At 62.5% G+C, this 23,743-nt stretch overlaps 1 protein-coding gene across 1 annotated transcript; it reads left to right on the forward strand.

The window, feature by feature from the left end:
- Window positions 1-8: 8 nt before the first annotated feature.
- MYO15A (myosin XVA) lies at window positions 9-23,241 on the forward strand. The gene is made up of 63 exons (XM_071571010.1): window positions 9-3,722; window positions 4,582-4,664; window positions 4,877-4,940; window positions 5,046-5,155; window positions 5,389-5,463; window positions 5,656-5,746; window positions 6,222-6,325; window positions 6,714-6,777; window positions 6,862-6,975; window positions 7,161-7,322; window positions 7,418-7,531; window positions 7,628-7,686; window positions 7,927-8,050; window positions 8,140-8,235; window positions 8,316-8,447; window positions 8,714-8,839; window positions 9,013-9,090; window positions 9,467-9,621; window positions 9,749-9,794; window positions 9,929-10,053; window positions 10,289-10,406; window positions 10,496-10,671; window positions 10,758-10,842; window positions 11,117-11,170; window positions 11,329-11,410; window positions 11,494-11,624; window positions 12,512-12,607; window positions 12,698-12,933; window positions 13,661-13,839; window positions 13,954-14,026; window positions 14,201-14,392; window positions 14,540-14,632; window positions 14,708-14,801; window positions 14,881-15,007; window positions 15,141-15,202; window positions 15,325-15,388; window positions 15,500-15,635; window positions 15,859-15,949; window positions 16,033-16,129; window positions 16,354-16,475; window positions 16,552-16,611; window positions 16,801-16,876; window positions 17,239-17,354; window positions 17,438-17,556; window positions 17,640-17,781; window positions 17,986-18,097; window positions 18,241-18,315; window positions 18,677-18,882; window positions 18,950-19,083; window positions 19,164-19,230; window positions 19,361-19,433; window positions 19,617-19,690; window positions 19,780-19,862; window positions 20,063-20,193; window positions 20,337-20,431; window positions 20,844-20,921; window positions 21,170-21,266; window positions 21,355-21,515; window positions 21,615-21,748; window positions 21,847-21,980; window positions 22,482-22,615; window positions 22,816-22,956; window positions 23,049-23,241. Exons 1-63 carry the CDS (start codon window positions 9-11, stop codon window positions 23,148-23,150), a joined length of 10,488 nt encoding a protein of 3,495 aa, XP_071427111.1. The 3' UTR covers window positions 23,151-23,241.
- The last annotated feature ends 502 nt before the right edge of the window (window positions 23,242-23,743 follow it).

Raw genomic sequence — 23,743 nt, forward strand, 5'->3', positions numbered from 1 at the left:
CTGCCAGGATGGCCGGCAAGAAGGGGAACCAAAAGGAGGCCAAAGGGAAGGGAGGGAAAGGGAAGGGAGAAAAGAAGGGCAAGAAGGAGGAACCCAACGAGTCAGAGGATGCCTCAGATGCGGAGCTGCTGAAGGAAGAGAAGAGTGAGGAGACAGATGTGGTGGAGGAGGAGAAGGAGGAGGAGGAGGAAGCTGCAGAGGAGCCCAAGAAGGGGAAGGGGAAAGGGAAGGAGAAGGAGAAGGGAAAGGAAAAGGAGAAGAAGGGGTTGCCCAAGGCGGGAGTGGCAAAGAAGATAGGCCGAGGAAAGAAGGCGCAGGTGGAGACAGAGGAGGAGGAGGATGAGAGCGATGCCACGACAGCCAAGAAGAACCTGAAGGGCACCTCCAAGATGGTGATGGGGCTGACAGCTGACAAAAAGAAGAAAGGGGCCAAGGGTGCAGAGGCCAAGGGCCAACCCAAAGCATCTGCAGAACCTGGCCTGGAGGAGGAGGAGGTAGCAGCAGCGCCGAAGGCCCGGGCCAAGCGCAGCCTCCGCAGCACTTCGAAGCTCTTCCTGGGCTTCAAGAAGCTGGGGCTGCATCGGCCCAAGAAAGGGCAGTTCAAAAACACGTCCCGCTTCTTCTGGGGGCTGCAGAAGCACAGCACGAAGAAGAGGAAGCAGAAGAAGAACAAGGCGGTGCTCAAGTCAACCTCCAACCTGATGATGCGCTTCAAGCACGTGGGCAAGAAGAGGAAGGAGGAGGCCAAGAAGGAGGAGGCCAAGAAGCAGGCACTATCGAAGCCATCCTTCCTGCTGCTGCGCCGGGGCGGGCAGGCTGCCGAGGACGGTGCGTCGCTCTTCCGCCGGCGCCCGGAAAGGAAATTCAAGCCACGGGCACGGGTGCTGAGCAAGGCGGCCGCTGCCACGGGCTGGCTGGCCAGGAAGGTGCTGTCACGGCGCGGGCGGCTGACGGGGCTGACGGGGGGCAGCCGAGCAACCGACACGGCCTGGCTGTCCCGTATCGGTGCCAGGAAGTTGCCGTTCCCTGCGGAAGACGAGATCCTCAGGCACCGGGCCAACATGAAGCGGATCCCTGGCAGCAGCGGCCTGTCGGCCCCCGGCACTGCGCGGCAAGGCAGCATGGTGAGGCGCCTGTCCCGGCGGCGCTCCCAGCATGCGCCGGCGGAGCCGCCGGTGCCGCGCTATGGGTGGGCCGAGGAGGAGGACAGAGCCTTCAGCCGCCGGCGTGGTTATGCCAAGGAGAATGCAGCCCATGGCTCCCGCCGTGGCTATGCCAAGGGGAGAGATGTAGCCTATGGGCCTTGGCACGGCCACCCTAAGGAGGAAGATAGAGCCTACAGTCCCCAGCATGGCTATGTTGAGGAGGATGGAGCATATGACTCATGGCATGGCTATACTGATGAAGAAGATGGAGCCTACAGCCCCCAGCATGGCTACTCTGAGGAGGAAGAAGGCTACGTGCAAACCCCAGCCTACCCAGCAGGGTACATCTTTGAGGGCGCAGTGGCGACTCCCTACAATGACTACCCTGGCTATGAGACAGAGGAGGAGGAGTACGATGTCTATGGGGGTGGTTGGGAGGAGGGTGACCCTCCAGGGCACCCCTATGGCTACACAGAGCTCGAAGATGAGGGACCATTTGCTGGTGGGTCCCCCCTCAGCCTCTATGACCCGTATGGCAGCGACCCGGAGTATGGAGAGGAGGCAGCGAGGCCCTTCGCCTACAGGGGGGACCCCTACGAGGACTTCGGGGAGCCCTTTGCTGGGGGGTATCCTGGGGGTGAGTACCCCGAGCATCGCATCCAGTACAGCGAGGGGGGGTGGGCACCGCACGCCCAGTCCTCCTGCAACCCCTACGCCCTGGGCCTGGAGGAGATCGCCGAGGCTGAGGAGCCCGAGGAGTGGGAGGAAGAGGAGGAGGAGGAGAAGGAGTATCCCTTCTCCATCATCAGTGCCTCCTCGATCCGGGGCATGCGGGAGACTCTCGCCTCCAAGCTCTCCCTCAACAGGAAATTCAGGCTCTTCCCTCGGCCCCAGGTCAAGCTTTTCGGCAGGGACCGCCTGGACGTTCCCCTCCCGCCGTCCCCGCACCTGCCCGCCGCCCGCGACGAGGACGACTACGACGAGTACGAGCCGCCCCGGGCTCCGGCAGCCCCCGGCTCTGCAGCATCCTCGGGACGCCGCGTTTCGGCAGCGCGGGCGTGCGGGAGCCCTCTGGGGCAGTTCCTGCAGCGCTCCCTCTCTCAGCCCCAGAGCCACTGGCCGCGGGGTGCGGGGGCATTTCGGGGCCCCCGCACCCCTCAGCCCTCCTACAGACGCTCCAGCCGCAGGCTGGCGGGGACGGAGAGCGCCGGTTTAGGGGGCCAGGAGCCCCCACCGAGAACATCTCCAGCCAGGGACCCTTCCCCGCCGGCGGGGCCGTGGGTGCAGCCCCCTCCCCGGGAGCCGGGGGCTACGCGGCGGCCGTCGCTCCGCAATCCCTTCGCCAACTCCGGGCGCTCCCCATCGCCCCCGCCAGCCCGGCCGCGCCCTGGCAGCACACGGGGCGAAGGGTCCCTGCGAATCCCCTCCTTCCGTGCCAGCCTCCGGCGCTTCAGCCCCGAGCCCCCCGCCCCGCCACCGGCCGCCCCCCGCTCACCGGGACCGGGAGGGAGGCGTTTGGGGGGTCCCACGGCGGGGTCGGGGAGACCCCCATCAACGCGGCGGAGCAGCCCCCCCGGGCTGCCGCTCCCCCAGGCCTGGCCACGGCTTCCCGAGCCCCCCACCAAGGCGGTGAAGCCGCTGCAGAGGACCCCGTTCCTGGCACCGTCCTCCCGCCCTGGCAGCCGCCGCTTGGGCCGACCCGGCCCCTCCTGGGATGAGGAGCTGCCCCACTGGCAGGGTGCCCCGCGGGGCCTCGCCGGGGTGCCTCCCCCGCCTAGCCCCGCTCCCAGCACCCCCAAAAGCTTCATTCAGCGCATCGGGCAGCCCCTTGCTGGGATGGCCCCCCACTCCCCGCCGGCCAGGCCGTCTGCCGACGCGGGGGGCCACAGCCCCTCCCCGGGGCGCTCCGTGGGGCAGTCCCTGGCATCGTTGCTCGTCAGGAGCATGGCCTCCACCAAAGGCCCCCCATCCTCACCACCCACCCGACACCCTTCCACCCGCTCGCCCTCCTTGCCCCGGCGCCCATCCCGGCGGGACGGAAGCACCCGCAGGTCACCGAGCCCACCGTCGGGGCGCCGGGGCTGGCCCGACGCCGGGCGCCCCGTCCCCGCCTCCAACCCGCGTAGCAACCGGAGCCCCTCACCGCAGCGCCGCGCCGCCTTCCCACCACCCCACGGGCGAGCCCCCGGCTCGCCGGTCGCCCCCTGCCACGGTGCTCGGCCCTCGGAGCTGGCAGAGCCCGTCGAGGGCGACGGGACGGCCGGGGAGGAGGGCGCGGGGCGCTACGCGGTGGTGACGCCGCAGGTGCAGAGGTTGGGCTCCTTCCGGCGCGCATCCCGCATGTACAAGCAACACTGGTCCACGCAGCACGTCGTGCGGGTGCGGGAGATGCCCGACGCCTGGACGGCCGAGCAGGGCCCCCCACAGCAGCCCACCCAGCGTAACCGGCGGTGGGCGAGCCAGAGGGGAGCCGACATCGCCCGATATCTGAGCCAGCGCTCGCCGGCGGGCGGCTGGCGGGACAGGCACCCCTGGGCGGACGGGTACCTGGGCACCAAGCAGCCCTGGCGCACCAAGGTAACCTCGGCGGGGAGCACCCCACGGGGGATGGAGCCGGGGGGCGAGCCGGCAGCCGGCGGCACCCGGGATGGGGTGGGCGTGTTGAAGTAAGTGGCTGCCGGTTCCCCGGGGAGCAAAGCCACTGGCGCCAGGGGGTTCGCAGCGCTCAGGGTGGGGGTACGTGGCTGTGGGTGGTCTGGGAGCTGGTGGCTGACGGGGGTCCTGTCGTGGAGAGCAGGCTGGAGAGGGGGATCATCGCCCGTTGTGTGTTCCCCCCCCTCCACCCCCCACGAACGGCCCCTTTGGGGACACTTGACTCTGGTGTATGGAAATGTGGAGACGCGATCCGGTGGGGACGGGTGCGGGTGGCACGGTGACCCGGCGGGTGTCTGCTTTCGTTCCCACCGCCTGGCCGGCCGCCAGCGCAGGCTCCTGGGTGACACCCGTCCTGTGTCACCTCTGCCAGTGGCCACGGGGAGCCGCCTCAGCCGCACGGCTCAGCCCCCCTCCATCACCTCCCTTGAAGGCGCCACCCTGCCAGGGAGTCTCCATCGCCCATCCCTTGCAGCCGTGGTGGGGGTGGCACAGTGAGCAGGACTGGGGTTCTCAGGTCCATTTTTTCTTGGGACCATCTCCAAGGATGCCTTGGTGGCCCCATGTCCCTGTTTCCAGCTCTGCTGCTCTCCCTGACACGTGGCACCCTTGCTGCGGCACAGTTTCAGGGCTATGGGGTGTTTTCTGTGGGGTGCCATCTCTGGTTGTGTGTTGCCTGGTTTGGGGTCACAGATGGTGGTGTTGGGGTGGTGGCAGTGACTGTGTGGGACACCTGAGGGGTTTGGCACATCCCTGCCATGACAGAGGTGGTGGCTCTGTGCAGATGCAGTCGCTGTGCAGCCTCCCCATCATGCGGTACCAGGAGCCACAGGAGGAGGACGGGCTGGAGGACATGACCCAGCTGGAGTGAGTGTCCCTGTCCCCTTCCCCATGCCCCAGTGCTAGGGGGGACAATGGGCCTGCAGCCCCCACCCATGCACCCCTGGTCCTGCTATTCCCATCCCAACACACGGTCTTCTCTAGTCTCCCAGAGCTGGGATTGCTGGGGACATACTGGGGACACCAGACACTCCATTGTCCCCCTGCCACTCCCTAATGCAGCCTCTCCTTTGTGCCAGGGACCTCCAGGAGGCCGCGGTGCTGAACAACATCCGGACACGGTTTGAGCGCCAGCTCATCTATGTGAGTTTAGGGGGGCACAGTGTCCCCCAAAGACTCCAGGTGTGAGGTCTTTGGGGGGGTCATTGCCCTCTGAGAGCTCACACCCCAAACCTCGCTCCCGGGCAGACCTACATTGGCAGCATCCTGGTGTCAGTGAACCCGTACCGGCTCTACAACATCTACGGGACGGAGCAGGTGCTGCAGTACGAAGGCAGAGCCCTGGGGGAGAATCCACCGTGAGTACCAGGGGGTCCCCAAATGTCCTGTGGGGATGGGGGCACTCCCACCCACTGTCACCCACCCCTGGGTTGCACAGCAGCCCTGGGTGGTCCCAAGCCCCTGGGAACACTCAGTCACTGGGTGCTGGAGCACCTGTGTCCATGCATGGGGATGCTCAGGGCACATTTGGGGTCCCTGTGCTGGGGCAATGAGGCACCGCAGCCCCCCCTGCTGTTTCCCCCCACCCCAGGCACCTCTTTGCCATCGCGAATGTCGCCTACTCCAAAGTGATGGATGCCAAACACAACCAGTGTATTGTCATCAGGTGAGACATGGCTGTCCCCATGCATGGACCCCTGGGGTAGCCTCTAATCAGCACCACCCTAATTGCTGGGAGCAGGATGTTGCTGTCAGCTTGGCCCTGATGGGTACCACTGGGCATGGGATGCTGGAGGGGTTTGGGGGGATTTGGGGTGGGCACCTCATGCTCAGCTGGTGACAATCCCAACCATTTCAGTGGGGAGAGTGGGTCAGGGAAGACCGAAGCCACCAAGCTGATCCTGCGCTACCTGGCAGCCGTCAGCCAGAAACGCAGCACTGCCCCACAGGTAGGGTGCTGCCCTGGGGACATCTCCATCCCCATGTCCTCATGTCCCCATCCTCTTCTCCAACCTCCTTGCTCTCTCCTCCAATCCCTGCTCATGGCTCTGCTGCTCTCTCCTTGTCTCCATGCTTCCACCTGGACCATGGCAGATAGAGGTACTTGAGGGGGACACGTGGGTTGGGACAGTTCAAGGGGATGGAGCATCATGGTGTCATCTTGGCTATGTCATCCCAGCTGCAGGAGGATGGTGGGAGGGACAGCAGGAGCTCGGTGCATGCACGTGGATGGGGTCCTTGTGCTCTCCCACACCCTCATTTAACCTGGCTGTGGTGCACACCTTGAATTTGGGCATCCATGGGTGCCTGCATGGGGTGTGGGGTTGCAGGAGGTGACAAAGGGGGTGCCCTCACCTCGGGGACAGCCCATGGTGTGTCAGGTGTCCAGGCTGACCCCCCCAGCTCTCTCCATCACTTTAACAGATCCTGGAGGCAACCCCCTTACTGGAATCCTTCGGCAACGCCAAAACTGTGAGGAATGACAATTCCAGCAGGTTTGGGAAATTTGTGGAAATCTTTCTGGAGGAGTAAGTAATGCTGAGCAACACCTGTGTGCGGCTGTTCCTCTGTGTGTGGCTGTTCCTCTGTGTGTTTCCCTACCCTGGGAGTGCCCAGCCTAATCCCTTGACCTCCTGCCAGGCTGACAGGGGGGGTGTTCTTGGGGCCAAACATTAGGGTGGAAAGGCGATGGTTCATGAGGACAGGTGGCTGTCCCTGGGGTAGGGGCAGGGATGCTGTGCCTTGGGTTGGAACCCTGACCACTCCCACTCCCCATCCCTGTCCCCATGTTCCATCCCCCACTGACCCACCCATGTGCTGGGAGGAGCATCAGGGCAGGGGTGGGCACCTTGTTGGGGGGTCACAGCCCCTGCCCAAGCTGAGGTTGCAGCCGGGTGCCTGCTCTCCCCCCTGCAGTGGCTTGATCTGCGGTGCCATAACCTCACAGTACCTGCTGGAGAAGTCCCGCGTGGTCTTCCAGGTGTGTGGTGAAGGCGTCCTGGGCTCTGCCCCCGACTCTGCCCCTTCCACCACCCCCTCCCCAGCTCTGTCCTCTGCTCCCCAGGCCAAGAGTGAGCGCAACTACCACATCTTCTACGAGATGCTGGCGGGGCTGCCCGCCCAGCAGCGGCAGCGGTACTGCCTGCAGGGCGCCGAGACCTACTACTACCTGAACCAGGTAGTGTGCCCCTCCCCACCCTCACCACACTGCCTGGTTTTTGGGGGGCTGCCCAACCTCAGGGTGCAGTGGGTCCCTGAGTCCTCAATGTGTGGATGGGAAGGGTGCTCAGGGGAGGGTGACCCCCCCGCACTGGGTGCTGCCCACCCTGAGACCCCCCTGATGGACTGAGGGGGTTGTGCCAGGGTGGGAATTGCGAGATTCCTGGCAAGGATGACGCAGAGGATTTCCGTCGGCTCCTCAACACCATGGAGGTGCTGAGCTTCAGCGTGGACGAGCAGAACAGCATCTTCCGCATCCTCTCCTCTGTCCTCCATCTGGGCAACGTCTACTTTGAGAAATACGAGGTACCCACAGGGAGCCAAGCTGTGCTCCTCAGGCATGATTTGGGATGTGGCAGATGGGGGGTCCTGGTGTCCCAATGCATGTCTGTGTCCCACAGACCGACTGCCAGGAGGTGGCCACAGTGGTGAGTGCCACGGAGATCCGGACGGTGGCTGAGCTGCTGCAGGTGTCCCCCGAGGGCCTGCAGAAAGCCATCACTTTCAAGGTGACGGTGAGTGCTGGGGCACCCAGGCAGGGAGGGGGGTCTCTGCTCCCTGGGGACCATGAGTGGTTTTGGTAAAACTCCCTCATGCTGTTCCCCAACCAGGAAACGCTGCGGGAGAAGATTTTTACCCCTCTGACTGTTGAAAGCGCCGTGGATGCCAGGTAGAGGGGAGGGGGGTTGTGCTGCGGGGGGACACAGGGGGAGTGACTCTCAGGAATGGGGTGGGAGGTGAAAGACCAGCTGGGAATAGAGATGGTCACAGTGCAGATTAGGCTCCCCGGTGACTAAAACTGTAGCACTAAGGGCTGCACTGTGCTGTGGTGGGTTCTGGCCATGGCAGTGGGGATGTACACAGTGCTGTGTCATGCCATTCCAGAGCTCCATCACTTTCTCCTTCCCAGGGATGCCATTGCCAAGACCCTCTACTCCCTGCTCTTTGGCTGGCTCACAGACCGCATCAACAAGCTGGTGTACCCACGGCAGGAGGCCCTTTCCATCGCCATCCTGGACATCTACGGCTTTGAGGTGAGCAGGGTCCACCCCAGCTCCATCCTGGCTCAATCCTGGCTCCATCCTCCTGGAGTGTCTGGCTCAATAGACCTTCCTTCTTGCAGGACCTCAACTTCAACAGCTTCGAGCAGCTGTGCATCAACTATGCCAATGAGTACCTGCAGTTTTTCTTCAACAAGATCGTCTTCCAGGAGGAGCAGGTGGGGCAGTGGGCAGTGCTGGGCTCTGCCCCCTGTCAGGGGGACTGGGACTCAGGTGTGACCTGATGCCGGCCCTGCAGGAGGAGTATCTCCGGGAGCAGATTGAGTGGAAGGAGATCCCCTTCAGTGACAACCAGCCTTGCATTGACCTCATCTCCCAGAAGCCCTACGGCATCCTCCGGATCCTGGATGACCAGAGCTGCTTCCCACAGGTGAGAAGTGGCTGGTGATGAGGCAGCAGCACTGAGTGGTCACCATGGTTGAGGAATCACCATGGCCCAGGGCTGCCCTTCTCCTGGGCCGTTCTGGACAACTTGGGAGACCCTCTGGGTTCTTCCAGGGTGGATGAGCCCAAAGAATCGTAGAATCATCATGGAATCACAGAATAGTTTGTGTTGGAAGGGACCTTAAAGATCACTTATTTCCAACCTGCTGCTGAACTGCCTGAGCCCTGTCTCACTCCTGCATCCCTCCCCAGGCCACTGACCACACGTTCCTCCAGAAGTGTCACTACCACCATGGGACAAACCCGCTCTACACAAAGCCGAAGATGCCACTGCCCGAGTTCACCATCAAGCACTATGCAGGGAAGGTGACCTACCAGGTGTGTGGCAGTGGGATGCCTGGCTGGGGTGTTAAGCAGGAGGTTGACCCTGCACCAAGCAGGGAGATGCAGTGCAGGGGCTCTGGCTGGGATCCCCTATCTCAGCCTAGAGCTCCTCAACTCACCCCATCATGCTGCTGGTCTCCTCACCATGAGGTTTTGCTCCTTGCCAGGTTCACAAGTTTTTGGACAAAAACTATGACCAAGTCCGTCAGGATGTGCTGGACCTGTTCATCAGCAGCAAGACCAAGGTAGGGCCCTGCCTGGCCCTGGCTCTGTGGTGACACTGGGCATGGATAATCCCCATCCATACATCCCTTTTCATGTTCCCAAGCCCAGGGGGACCTGAAACAGAAGATGCTTCTTCTGACTCTCTGTGCTCTCCTTCTGTGGGGTCCTCTGGACTTTGACCTCTCAAGCATTTGACACAAATGCTCTTATGCTTTGTATCCTAATCTATATCCTCATCCCCATCCCTATCCAAGGAATCAAGCCACAAATAGCGCAAATCCAGGAACTTGTTCAGGGCTGGGCAAAAAGGCAATGGCCGGGCTGGGAAGAGGAGCCAGGAGAGATGCACCATCCCAGCCACCTTCCTCCTCACTAACCCTTCCTGTTCTCCCCAAGGTGGTGGCCAACCTCTTCTTCGGCCATGCCCAGGTGATGGCGCGGCAGAGGAGCCTCCACAGGAGGAGCAGCACCAGGACACGGCGGTACAAGGCTCCCACCGTGGCCGCACGGTTCCAGCAGTCACTCCTGGAGCTAGTGGAGAAGATGGAGAGGTCAGGGTGGGCAGCCAGGCCGTGCACTGGGCTGGTGGGAACAGGGTGACAGTGGAACTCGAGCCCAGGGTGACTGGGCTGGCTTTGTCCCCTGCCCCCCATGGCTGATGAGGTCTCTCTGTCACAGGTGCAACCCCTTCTTCGTGCGCTGCCTCAAACCCAACAACAAGAAGGTGAGAGCCAGTGCTTTCCAGCCTGCAGTGATGCCAGTGCTGCCTGCCCCGCTGGCTCTGGGAGCACGGTGGGCTCACACTGAGCAGGGGCTTGCCCATGTGATCACTGAAACTTCTCCCCATCCCCTCCCCAGGAGCCAGGGCTCTTTGAGGCTGATGTGGTCAGCAGCCAGCTGCGCTACTCGGGGATCCTGGAGACCATCCGCATCCGCAAGGAGGGCTTCCCCATCCGCATCCCCTTCCTCGTCTTCATCGACAGGTGCCCTGGGGCTGTGGGCTGGATACTGAAATCCCAGTGAGAGGAGACCACAGAGCTTGTGGGTGTTTTGGAAGCAGCATCTGGGCTGGGGTTCCCCCACAGTGGGAGCTGGGAGCCCCTCACTTTGATGCACAGCTTGGGGAGAAGCTGCATCTCCAAGCACTGTGCTCATCACTGCAGGGTGGGCCCCTGCTGCTGTCCCAGCACATGGTGACAGTGTCATGGGCTCACCCAGGTACCGCTGCCTTGTCGACATGTGGTCCAACATCATTCCCAATGGAGCCAACTGCGTGGAGATGCTGAGGAACCTCTGCACTGTTAACCCCAGCATGTACTATGTTGGTGTCACCAAGGTGCTGTTCTGGGAGGAGGCTTGGCTCTAGTGATGCCCTGGAGGTGGTGGTCAAGGCCAGGGGACTCATGGCATCATCCCTGCTCCCAGCTCTTCCTAAAGGAGCAGCTGTACCAGGCCCTGGAAAGCAAGCGAGCCCGTGCCCATCACCTGGCTGCGCTCACGCTCCAGCGCTACGCTCGCACCTTCTTCATCAAGCGGCGCTTCCGCTCCCTCCGCCGCAAGATCGTCCTCCTGCAGAGCCGGGCACGGGGATACCTGGCCAGGTGAGGGTCCCAGGGGAGCACTGGGGGTGCTCTGGTGAGTGGCAGAGGGTGATGGGTGGCAGAGGGTGACAGGTGCACTCCCGCAGGCAGCGGTACCGGCGCATGCGGCAAACGCTCATCAAGTTTAGGTCACTGGTGCACATCTACGTGAACCGCCGGCGGTACCTCAAGGTGAGGTGGGGGCTGGCACATCCCAGGGGCATCCTGGGAACCTGATCTTACCCTGATGCATGTTCAGTGGTGTGTCTGGAGACGGCATTTCCAAACCCTGAGCCCTCCCAGGCCCCATGCTACCACATACTCCATGTCCCACGGGTCACTGACAGCACCTCTTTGGGGTGAAAGCCTGATGATACTGGGAAAAGCAATGGCACTCCCAAGGTTTCTGCTGCCTCTGGGTCTCCCTCCCTCACAGTGGGTCTTAGAGCAGCTGCTCTGCTTGCAGAGGAAGGAGGATGCTCGCCGGCGAGCCGAGGAGGAGAAGGAGAGGATGAAGCAGGTAACAGGCATTTGGCACTGGTGGGAGCACACAGATGTTGCTGTGCTGTCATCCCTGCCACGTGCTTGCCCATCCCTGTGCTCCGGGCTGAGGCACCCCTGGGTGCTGGCACAGGGAGCAGTGTGGTGAGTGGGCACATCCCTGTGCTGCGGCGGCAGGAGCTGACGCGGCGGGAGGTGGTGGATGTCACCCACCTGGAGATCCCAGCCGAGCTGATGGGGCTGCTGGAGGCCGCTGCAGGTGAGTGGGTCCTGCACTGCCATCACTCCCAGCCCCTTGTCCCCATGCCCTGGGCTGTGCCGTAGCTGCCCACTGTGCCGCAGCCGCCCAGGAGGTGAATGCCGGCTGTGTGGTCCTGGTGCCGCCGCCGGCACTGCAGCCCGACTCCAAGCTCACCCTCCCCCTCGACATCAATGACTACCCAATGGCCAAGTACGTGCGGGGCCACTTCCAGGTAAGGTGGGCGCCGCAGCCCAGCAATGGGGAGCCTGTCCAGGCAGCTTTTGGGGAGTCCCCAGCACCCCGGTTGTGGCTGAGTGTTTAGAATCAGGGTCCCTGCAGCAGCTCCCCAAACCATCCCACCGGGCTGTGCCCCAGCTTTGGCCCCGGGGATGCCATAGGGGCAAGAGAGGCTGGACCCTGGGTGGCTGTGGTACTGGTGAGCTGGCTGCCACCTCCCCCTCCCCGTGGGTTCCTGTCATCTCCAGAGGCCGGGGGGACCATGCTGAGGCTATCGGAGAGAGACCCGCTGAGCCCTCCTGGACGCCCGACGCGGGGCGGATCCGGAACGCTGGGGCGGGAGACCAGGTCGCTTTGCTCCCGGGACTCGGCCCCACCCCCGGCCACTTTGCCCCATTCCTCCTCTTTGCCTTCTATTTTTGCCCTGCGTTTCCCAGTCCCCAGCATCCCAAATGTGCCGGGCCTGGATCCTGCTCTCAGTCTTGCCAAAGTTCTGGTATAGAATCATAGACTGGTTTGAGTTGGAAAGGATGTTAAATCTCATCTCATTCCAAGTCCTGCCTTGGGAGGAAACACTTTCCACTAGACCAGGTTGCTCCAAGCCCCTTCCAGCCTGGCCTGGAACACTTCCAGGGATGGAGCAGTCATAACTTCTGTGGGCAATCAGTGCCAGGGCCACACCATGCATCTCTGGTACTGCCAGCACAGTCTAAGCCCATCCCTGTCCCATTCCTGCCAGACTGCCAGCCCAATCCTGCACCCCAGCCCTCTGGCAGGCCCATAGTCCCCATCCAGCATCAACACCACGCTCAGCACCCTGGGGCCAGCCCCTCGTGGCCCGAGACTGTACCCAGGTAGCCACGGGTGCCGGTGTCACCGCAGGAACCAGCGTTTGGGATGCTGACGGCCCCGCTGAAAGTCCCCCTCACCCGGCTGGACGAGGAACTGTGCCACGAGGCACTCAGCCTGTTCCAGCTGGTAGGTTGGACAGCACAGGATCCATCCCTGTGGCTCCCTGCCTGCTCCCTGCCTGGGGTCAGAGGGAGGACCTGGCTGTCACTGTGGCAGATCCTGCGGTTCATGGGGGACCCGGGGCTGGGTGGCCTGCAGGAGATCCTCTTTGGCAACTACATCGTGCAGAAGGGGCTGTCAGTGCCGGGGCTGCGGGATGAGCTCCTGGCACAAGCTGCCAACCAGGTCTGGCGGAACACCAACGTCAACAACGAGGAGCGGGGCTGGCTGCTGTTGGCCACCTGCCTCAGCGCCTTCCCCCCGTCCGCTGCCTTCGACAAGTACCTGCTCAAGTGAGCCAGGGATGGGAATGGGGATGGAGCAGGGATGGCTGGGACCCTCGGGGATAGACTGGCACTCGTGCCTGGGGACACTGCTGTAGCTTTTCAGGGCTCTCTGGGCACCTGTGCCTGTGAATGCTGTCCAGGTCTCACCAGGTTCCTCCAGGATTGCTTGGGCACACATGGCCAGGGATACTGACCAGATCCTGTTGGAGATGCTCCAGGGTCCCCTCAGAAGCTCTCTGGCCAAGTTGACACATGTATCCAGGATGCTTCCCATGTCCCTCTAGGGTCTCCAGGGCCAGGCTGGCACATGTGCCCAGTGACTGTGTGCAGGTTTCTTCAGGATCCACTGGACCAACCTGGCACATATGCTCAGGTTGCCACCCAGGTCCACTTGGAGATGCTCCGAGGTCCCTCTTGGGTCCCTGGAGCCAGCCTGGCACACATGTAGAGGGATTATGCTCAGGTTTCCTCAGAATCTATTGAACCAGCCTGGCACATGAGTCCAGGATGCTACACAAGTCCCTCTGTGTTCCCCCGTGACATCCTGGCACATGTGCCCAGGGATACTGCCAAGGTCATTCTAGGTGTGCTCTGAGGTCCTTCTGAGGTCTCTTGGGCACATGTGGCCAGGATGCTGCCGAGATCCCTCCAGGGTTGCTCTTAATCCCTCTGTGGTCCTTAGTGCCAACCTGGCACATGTGCCTGGGGATGCAGCACCCTCCCTTCCTCACAGGTTTGTCTCCGACTATGCCTTCGCTGGCTACAAGCCGGTGTGCCAGCGCAAGCTGATGCACGCCATGGCCCGGTCCCAGCTGGGCGCGGCAGCCGCCCGCACCTTCCCGCCCTCGCTGCTGGAGTGGACGGCGAACCGGCAGCAGGCCAGCATGGCCCTCGACCTGCACTGCTTCAATGGTGTGTCTGGAGAAGTGCTAGGGCACGGCAGCAGCAAGGGGATTGTCCCAGAGTGATCACCCTCATGGGTGGGAAGGGGCTGGTGGGACCAGCTCACCGCCTGTCCCTCCCCAGGTGACCAGTTCTCCTGCCCCATCCACTCCTGGAGCACTGGTGAGGACTTGGCAGGGGATGTCCTGAAGCACAGGTAGGCACCGACTCGGCACCCACTCACACAGCATGGCATGGTGTCACCCTGGGGCTGTTTTGGGTGTCTCCAGGACTGGGGAGCCGGGATGCCCAGCTCATGGGCAGGGTGTCCCCATGTAGCCAGGGCACTGCTGGCAGCCTGTGCCCATCCTCAGCGTCCGTCTGTTGGCAGGGGGCTGGTGGAGGGCTGGCGTGGCTGGTCTGTGGCCATGAAGGTGGGTGCCCAGTGGGCTGAGCTGGCTGGCCATGACTATGTCCTGGACCTCATCTCCGACCTCGAGCTGCTCCGGGGCTTCCCCAGACAGAAATCCTGCTTCCTCATTGCGTGGGATGGGACTGAGAGCCTTGGCAGGGACAGCCGGGCGTAGGTACCAGGGCAGGGACTGATCCCCCACTGTGGGGCTGGGAGGGGAACCCCAGCAACCAGGCTGGATGGGGTGGGTGGACTCCGGGAGGGGGGGAAATCTGGCACCTAGTGGGTGCTTGGTAAGTGCATCCTCTCTCTCTGCAGGGTGCTGGGACATGGATTGGATTTGGATGAAGTGCCTCCTCCCCCATCTGTGAAAGCCCCAACGCTGCCCTGCACGGAGATGTACCACCCCCAGGGTAGGGCATCATCCTGCTGGCCCCTGGTGCTGGTGGAGCCCTGCTGGCAGCAGCTCACCCCTCCTCGTCCCCCTGCAGATGGGGAACTGGGGGAGCCACGCAGCCAGAAGGGTCTGGATCGGTACCTGGACAGCCTCTTTGATCCCGTGCTCTCCTATGGCAATGGGGTGAGAGGGGCATCCCCCTGTACCAGGTGTTTTGGCATGCAAATGGCTTGGCCTCCTGACCCTGATTCCTGCCCTGCAGGAGCTGGAGAAGCCGGCCATCCTCTCACAGAGGATGAAGGGAGGAGGTGGCATGGGAGGGGGGGACAGTGGCAGTGATGCCAGTCGGAGTGGACCCCCTGTGCCTGTGGAGACACGTCAGCCGAGGGGTGAGTGCCCTGAGCACTCCTGCATCCCACACCGGCCCCCTGCCTCAGTTTCCCCTCCCAATCCCTGGTGGGGGGACATGCCTGCACCCAGTAACCTGCAGCTCCAGCTGATGTCTCCTCTTTGCTATTGCAGGCACAGAGCCAGCCCTGTCCCTTCACAGCCGACCAGATGCCAACCAGCCACCCGGATCCCCGGTCAGTGCCAGGGGGCTGGGAGTGGTCAGGACCATCTACCACTTCAGGGCAGCCCCTGGGGACAGGGCTTGGGGCAGCACTCCTTGGGGTCCCAGGTGCTGATGGCACGGTGTCCCTTGCAGGGCAGAGGAGCAGAGGGGACACCAGCCCGCACCCCCCAGCCCCGGCCCTACTCACAGAAAGCCGGTAAGCAGTCCTGGTGCAATGGGGCGGCCACGGGGGCTCGTGGCACTGAGCCAGGGCCCAGGTGTGGGGGCAGTGTCCAGCCCACCCCGAGCCACGTGCTTGGCCCTGCAGCCATGGGCCGGCGGTGGCCGGGAGATCTGGTGCGGCATTCCCGGCTCAACTTGGAGCATTTCCCGCGGCCCACGCACGACATCCGCAACATCATCCGGCAGTGCCAGCCAGCCCTGCGCAGCTCCCAGCCCTCCAGGTACCCAGCTGGGTCCCCAGCCAAGCCATGGGCTGCTGCCTCCTGTGTGTGCATGTGCTGACCCTGATGCTGGGGTGTAAGGAATGATGGGGTTGCAGGTGGTGCCAGGTACAGGTGATGCCAGGGTACAGGTAATTCCAGGGTGCAGGTGATGCCAGGTACTACTGATGCCAGGATGCAGGTGGTGTTGGGGTAAAGGTGATGAGGAATGCTGTCTTTGCAGCAAGCTTTTTGGGAAGAAGGTGGACCCCCACGAGGAAGCCATGCAGATCCTGAAGGAGCAGCTCTCGGCAGCCCGGGTGCCAGCAGCTGTGGTAGGGATACAGCCACCCCCACGTGCCCTCCACCAGGCCAGGGGTGTCACTGGCCCTGACCACAGCCCCTCTGTGGCTTGCAGGGGCCCAAGGAGGTGGTGGCCACAGTGAAGCCAGTGCTCAGTGCCAGGTACCAGCCGCGAGCACCCACGGGTCGTCCAGTGGCCACCCGGCCCCCAGGTATTGCTGGGCAGAACTGTGGCACTGGGGGGACCAGGGTGGAGATGGGGCACCTTGTCCTCCCATTGGCACCAGGTGATGCCTGATGCAGCCCAGAGCTAGTCCGGCTCCACAGCATTCTTGTGGGACAGCCACTGTGTCTGGCTCAACCGAACAGCTGCTCCTGGTGCCTCAGTTTCCCTGGGTGGAGGGGGCTTTCTGCAGGGCTTTCCATCCCTTCACAGTCTCTGTCTCTCGGGAGCTCCCGTCTGACACACAGCAGGTCCAGACCCAGCTGCACCGGAGCTGCAGCGAGGACTTCTACACCTACCACAACGTGCCCTGGAAAATATTCATCCGGAAGGAGGTACAGGTTTATGGGCACACTCATGGACAGGGGTTAGAGGGGGCTTTTCACCAAGGCCTGCTCTCTCTCCTGTCAGGTTTTCTACCCTAAGGACAGCATCAACAACCCACTGCTGCTCGACCTCGTCTTCCGGCAGGTAAGGCACCAAGCTGTCCCCTAAGGCCCCCAAGGGGTCCCATAGAAGTTGGGTGGCTGATGACCATCTTTCCCTGCTGAGCTGTCATGGAGGAGCTGCCCCAAGCCAGGGGGAGCAGGCAGGGCAGAGAGACTGGGGTCACATCACACTCTGCAGCACAACCCCACTGCTCCTCATGCCCGTCCCCAGATCTTCAATGATGTGCTGTCTGACACCTGCATCCGGATCAGCCAGGAGGAGCGGCTCCGCCTGAAATCCCTCTTTGGTAACACCTGACTGCACCCCTGTGTCCTGCTGCTCCCTGCCTGGGGGCTCACACACCTGGGGGGTCACATCCAGCCTCTCTGGTGCCTGTCCTCATCCTCTGGGCATCTCCAGGTCACAACTGTCTCTGCTTAAAGCCAAGGCAGTTTTGTCTCCAAATGCGATGACTCCCTGGTAACTTAGTGATCCACAATGTCACGAGCTCTGGTCTCGACCAGTTTGCCTGGGGGACACACGTCTCCCCATCATGTTCCTGCCAGGCATGAGAAGGACATGATCATCCCTGCTCTTGCTGGGAACCATGTCTGGATCCTTCCTAGGAAGTGGGGTTGCTCACTAAGAGGTATTTCCCCCTCCCCACAGCGGAAAACAAGCTGGACTCCTTCAGTCCCGTGGCCACCGAGAGCGTCAAGAGGGAGATCATCGCTGCGGCCCGGGATGGCTGTGAGGTGTATTTCTCCCGTCTCTTCCCTGCCACGGTGAGGGTCTGGCCATGGGGCAGGTCAGCATGGGAGTCACCACAGCCCCATGCCAGTGGCTGAGCCACTGTCCTGACCCACAGGGCAGTGTGGGGACAGGTGTGCAGATCCTGGCCGTGTCCCATGCTGGTGTCAAGCTGCTGCGGCTGGTGAAGGGCACCAACGTGCCTGGGGAGCAGCTGCGGGTGCTGCGGGCGTACAGGTAGGGGTGAGGAGCACGGGCAGCTGGGGTGGGATGGGTGCCATGGGTGCTGGGTGTTTCAGCCTCCCCTCGCCCTGCCCCAGCTATGCCGATGTGCTCTTCGTGACCACCCCGTCCAGGAACATGCTGGAGTTCAACCTGCGCAGCGAGAAGCTCATCCTCTTCTCCCCCAAAGCCCCTCAGGTCAAGGTCATGGTCGACCACTTCATCACGGAGCTCAGGAAGGTGGGGGGTGCCTTGAGGACACGGGGGCATGTCCTGGGGGGTCAGACCCTGTCTGTGTGCCTGCACTTGTGGGGCTTGGGTGGGCAACAAAAGGCACTGTGCGAATGGGGATGTCCTGGGGCTGTGGGTGCCTGAGGTCCCTGTGCTGGGTGGGATGTGGGTGTCCCTGTGTGTATGGGCTGTGCCAGCCTCCCCTGTGCCCAGGACTCCCAGTATGTGGTGGCTGTGAGGAACTACAGCTCAGAGGATGGCAGCCAGCTCAGCTTCCACAAAGGGGACATCATCCACCTCCAATCGCTGGAGCATCCTGAGAGAGGTGAGAGCTCCACACAGCTCCCCCCATGGTGAAACACCCTCAGTGAAGGGCATGGGGTGGCAGGACTGATGGCTTCACCTGTGCCAGAGATGGCCATGCCTTTGTCTTGCATCCTGTGACACCCCATGTCCCCATGGTGTCAGACTACTACTATGGCTGTGTGGTCCGCAAGAAGGTGATGTACCTGGAGGAGCTGAAGACGGGCACCCAGGATTTTGGTGGGTGCCATGCTGTCCCCGTGTGTTGTGTCCCTGGTATGACCTGAGCTGTGTCCTCTGCTGGGGCTGGGGCACAGGGCAGGATCCTGCCTCTGGCACCCCTTGGCAGGATGGTTTGGGGTCTTTTGGCACTGATCCAACACAGGGTGATGCTTCCCTGTGGGTCCCCCCCTGGATGGCACCATGTGCTGCCCATGTCCCTGCAGGTGACAGGCTTCATGGCCCCTGCTCTGTGCCTTCACCATGAGTGATGCCAAATTGCAGCTGAGGGTGCAAGGGCAGGAGGGAGCAGACAGAGCCTTTTTGGGGGTGACCCTGTGGCTGCCAGCCCAAGGCCATCCCCACCTTCTGCCTGGCACAGGGTGGAAGTTTGGGGCCATCCACGGCAGGTCAGGGCTCTTCCCCGCTGAGTATGTCCAGCCTGTTGCAGCACCCGACTTTGTCCATTTGCCTGCGGAGAGAAAAGAGGAGCCCAGGGACAAGCATGGCAAGGTGGCAGCTTCGGCGGCCGTGGCTGTGGCCGTGGCCTCCACTGCTGCTGCCCAGGAGCTGGACAGGAAAACTGAGGTGGGTTCTGGCCTGGTGCTGCCAGGTGGTGCTGGCTGTGCCTGGTGCCCACTGCCCCGCTCCGCAGGTGTCCCCAGCCAGTGCCACTTCTGTGGAGGGTCTGGAGGGAGATGGTGTTGAGCAGCTCAGGGATATCACAGGGACCTGCCCCATGCTGACCTTTGCCCAGCGGCATTTTCGTGCAGCACGACACGAGACCACGTGAGTGTCCAGTGTCGGGACAGGGACATGCCATGGTGGCGACATCTGTGCCCACCCACTCCCTTGTCCCTCTCTCCCAGGGACTCCTGTGGGACGAAGGCCAGGAGGGATATGCCCAGTGTGCTGGAGATGCTGACGTTCACCAAGGTACAGGGAAGGGGGGAGCTTGGGGTGCCCCTCCCCTGCTGTCACCTGCAGGTTCCCCTCAAGTTGCTCCTGCATGGCACCTCAGCATCCCTGTGGCTGCTCTGGGGAGCTGACCCTCTCCTCCTTCCAGATCCCCATCCAGGAGTCACTCATTGAATTCGTGGATAGTGGCATCAACAAACTGGCTGCTGAGGCTTTCCAAGGTAGGCAGGGACATAAGCATCCTGTCCCCCATCTCCCAGCCATTCCCAGCCCATCCTTTGAGGACTGTGGGGCCAGGACCTGGATGGGCAGAAGGAGTGGCCTGCAGGACTTAGTTCCTCTAGTGCCACTGCCCACCCAGGGGAACGTATCTCTGTGTCACCATGTGGCTTTGTTGTCCCCAGCTGTGATGAAGTTCATGGGTGACCACCCTTTGCGGGGGCAGACAGAGCTGGATGCTGTCTGCACCATGCTCAAGGTAAATCTGCCACCAGGGCAGTGAGTCCTGGGGGTGGCCTGGGCAGGAGGTGTCCTGGGCAGTGGGTGGCAGCTGTGCCTGTCCCCCAGCTATGTGCAGAGCATGAGGTCCTGAGGGACGAGGTGTACTGCCAGATCATCAAGCAGATCACCAACAACACCAGCTCCAAGACGTGAGTCCCTACACCTTGCTGGAACAGCAGAGGCTGGCACTGGGGACATTTGTGTCCCTGGCTGGGCTGAGCTACCACAGTGTGGGTGGAGACCTGAGGACCCCATGCTCACAGCAGGCTGTGCTGCTCCCCAGGGTGATGGGTGCTACCATGGGCACCCCTCGCCCTGCTCTGTGGTTTAGCCCTGGCTTTTCCCATAGGGACAGCTGCCAAAAGGGCTGGAGGCTACTCTACATCCTTGCTGCCTACTACAAGTGCTCCGAGGTGCTCCGGCCCTTCCTCCTGGCCTTCCTGCAGGATGCTAGCAGGCACCCCGAGCTGCCCTTCCATGGTAGGGACTGTGCACACCCCAGGGTGCTGTGTGTGTGGCAGGGAAGGACACCTGGGGTGTCACGGGGCTCAGGAGGGGCTCTACCAGAGCCAGTGTGGCAGTTCAGCCGCATCCTTCATGCCCTTCATCCCCATTCCTGCCAGGAATCGCCAAAGCCTGTGAGCAGAACCTGCGGAAAACGATGCAGTTTGGTGGTCGCAGCCTCTTCCCCAGCAGCATGGAGCTCAAGGCCATGGTGGTGAGGGCAGGGGCCAGTGGGTGGCCATAGAGTGTGGGGCAGGGCTGGTGTCAAGTTGAGATCCCCCCTAGAAATTCTGGATACCTGCATGGTTTTGGGATCTCTGCATGGGCTTGGGATCTTGCCCAGACACTGCCCTGGAACTGAGCTGATGTTCCCGAAAGAGCATGGTCCTTTATGGGATCTGTTCTCCACCACTTCAGGGGTGCCTGAGCTTTCAGGGGGCCCCAGTGGGGACACAGTTCTGTGGACATGGAGCTGGGGGCATGATGGCTCACACAGACAGGATGGGCAAGAGACAGGATGATTGCAATGGCATGGTCCCTATGGGATAGCTGTGGGACTTGGGGTGTCCTCTGGGGTCTTGCTGCATGAAGGGCTGATCTGCACCCCAAAAAATCCTCCTACTCAGGCTGGACGCAGCGCCAAGCGCCAGCTCTTCCTCCTGCCTGGTGGCATTGAGAGACATCTCAAGATCAAGACGTGTTCGGTGAGTCAGAGGGGGCAGGAGGCTCAGTGCACCCCAGGACTGTGGTGACCCTGCTGGAGTGGGTGCCCAGAGGGTGCAGATATGGAGGTGTTGCACCCCTCAGCTGTCCCTGCCGTGGGACTTTGTTCTCTGGGAAAGGCAGATCCCTTCCCTGGGCAGGCACATGGGATGAGCCTCAATGCAAGACATGTTGGTGGCCTGGAGCACAACAGGGGGATGTGGCCCCAGCCACCTGTCCCTGTGCCCAGGTGGCTCTAGATGTGATCGAGGAGCTGTGCTGTGAGATGGGGCTGCAGCATCCAGAGGCTTTGGAGGAGTACATCCTCTTTGTGGTGACAGACAGAGGTGAGGGGCTGGTGGGGACAGAACAGGACAGGGTGGGCTGGCTGTGCTGGTGGTGTGGTGGCCACGCTCAGGCTCCTGGGTGGCACAGGGCAGAGTGTGCGGCCACTGACCCGCCGGGAATACGTCCTGGATGTGGCTGCCGAGACGGAGTGCCGGGACACCAGCTACACCTTCTGGTGCCGCCGCGTGGTCTGGAGCCAGCCCCTCAAGTTCGACAATGAGCTCTACGTCACCGTCCACTACAACCAGGTCAGGCCACCCCATCAGCTTGCCCCAGGGCCACCTCCCTGTCCCCTCCAGAGCATGCCCTGTACCCAAGCTGTGTCCCTGTGTTCTGTCCCCCTCCAGGTGCTCCCTGACTACCTCAAGGGGCTGTTCACCGTCCTGCCGCCTGCGAGGCCGGGAGACCAGCACTTTCCCCATGTGGCCAAGCTGGCCGCCCTCCAGCACCGAGCCAAGGACCACCACCACCTCCCCACCGCGTACGGCCGGGGAAGGGGCATCATGGGCGGGGAAAACACATCCCAGGGGGTTTGGGACTCACTGGCCAGTGCTGGCCCTGACCTCAGGCTCCCTGCAGGCGGGAGATGCAGGACTACGTCCCCCCACAGCTCTTCCGCCTGCTGAAGCCACAGTCCTGGCTGCAGATGGTGACTCAGCACGTCCAGCAAGCACAGGCACTCAGTGCCCACCAGGCCAGGGCACAGTTCCTGGGTGAGGGGACAGGGAGGCGACATGGATGGTGGGGAGGATGCTGAGGGGATGCAATGCTAGTGAGGACACAGTGCTAAAGAGGATGCAATGCTGCTGGAGGATACAAGGCTGTAGGGAATGTGATTCTGCCCAGAGGGTGATGATGATGGGGATGGAATGCTTCTGGATGGGTGGCTGCTCTGCGGGGACTCTGGGACAGGCAGCCCCTGTCCCTGTGTGGAGCCAGAGGTGCAGGATGCATTGGCAGGACAGGAGAGGCTGTTTCCAGGCCCCACGCTCAGGCATCCATTTCTCTTGGCTGTTCATGGGTCCAATCCTGCACCTGGTCCAGAGCCTGAAGTAGTGCAAGGCTCTGAGAACCAAATCAGCTCCTGTCAGGCATAGAGCTGGCAGAGCCCCCTTGGGTTCCCTTTGGCAGAGCCCCTGTGGGTGCAGACCACCCTGGGGACTGGGCAGAAGGGGGTGGCAGTGGGCACTGAGACCCCGTCCTCCACCCTGCAGGGCTGCTGAGCGCCTACCCCATGTTTGGCTCATCCTTCTTCTACATCCAGAGCTGCAGCAACAACGCCATTGTCTCGCCCTGCATCCTGGCCGTCAACCAGAACGGCCTCAACTTCCTCAGCAAGGAGACGCACGTAGGTGGGGGGCTGTGTGGGACGCAGGGAATCATGGAATGGTTGGGGTTGGAAGGATCCCTAAAACTCATCCAGTTTCAAGCCCCTACCATGGGGCAGGGACACCTCCCAGTACACCAGGTTGCTTCAAGTCTGGTCCAATCTGGAGTCCCCGGTCCCCTTGTTGGCGTTCATGGGGCCGCTCCCCCTGTTCCCACCAGGAGCCCATCGCCAAGTTCTCGCTGAATGAGATCCAGTCCACACGGACACAGCGGCCGACGGCCGGATCCAGCTATCCCTACGTGGAGATCACGCTGGGAGACCTCCTGGCGCAGGGCATCACCCAGCTGCAGCTGGAGCAGGTTGGGCACAGCCGGAGGGAGGGACGGCGGACCCTGCTGGGGCTCCCGCGGTGGTGGCGCGGCCACTGACCCTCCGCGTGTGCCCGTGGCAGGGCCTGGAGCTGTGCCGGGTGGTGGCCGCGCACATGGAGAGGCTGCTGGGCGCCCGGGAGAAGAGGCTGACGCTGCCGCCGAGCGAGATCACCCTGCTCTGAGCGACCCCCGCCCCGCACATCCCGCCGCGGGGCACGGCGGGCGCGGTGCCCCCGGGCTGTCCCCAGCCGTGCCCCGGTCCCGCTCGGTGTTCCCCGGTTTTATACACGTCCGTGAGCCCCGGCACGACTCGGTGTCCGTGGTTTTCTGCTGCACTCGCCGCTGCCAGGAGGGGATGCCGCGCCCCGTGCCTGCCTCTCATCCCTCCCGTGCCTCAGGGTCCCTCTCCCACGTGCCTTAATTTCCCCATCCATCGCTGTGCCCGCTTCCCATCCCCATGTCCCATTTCCCCCATCCATTCCCACGTGTTTCCCCATCCCTCATTTTCCCCATCCATTCCTGTGCCTGCTTTCCATCCCTGTGCCTCCTTTTCCCCATCCATTCCTGTGCCTCCTTTTCCCCTTCCATCCCTGTGCCTCCTTTTCCCCATCCATTCCTGTGCCTCCTTTTCCCCATCCATCCCTGTGCCTGCTTTCCATCCCTGTGCCTCCTTTTCCCCATCCATTCCTGTACCTCCTTTTCCCCATCCATTCCTGTGCCTCCTTTTCCCCTTCCATCCCTGTGCCTCCTTTTCCCCTTCCATCCCTGTGCCTGC

Source organism: Pithys albifrons, chromosome 16 (assembly GCF_047495875.1).
Source record: "Pithys albifrons albifrons isolate INPA30051 chromosome 16, PitAlb_v1, whole genome shotgun sequence".
Classification (NCBI taxonomy): Eukaryota; Metazoa; Chordata; class Aves; order Passeriformes; family Thamnophilidae; genus Pithys; species Pithys albifrons.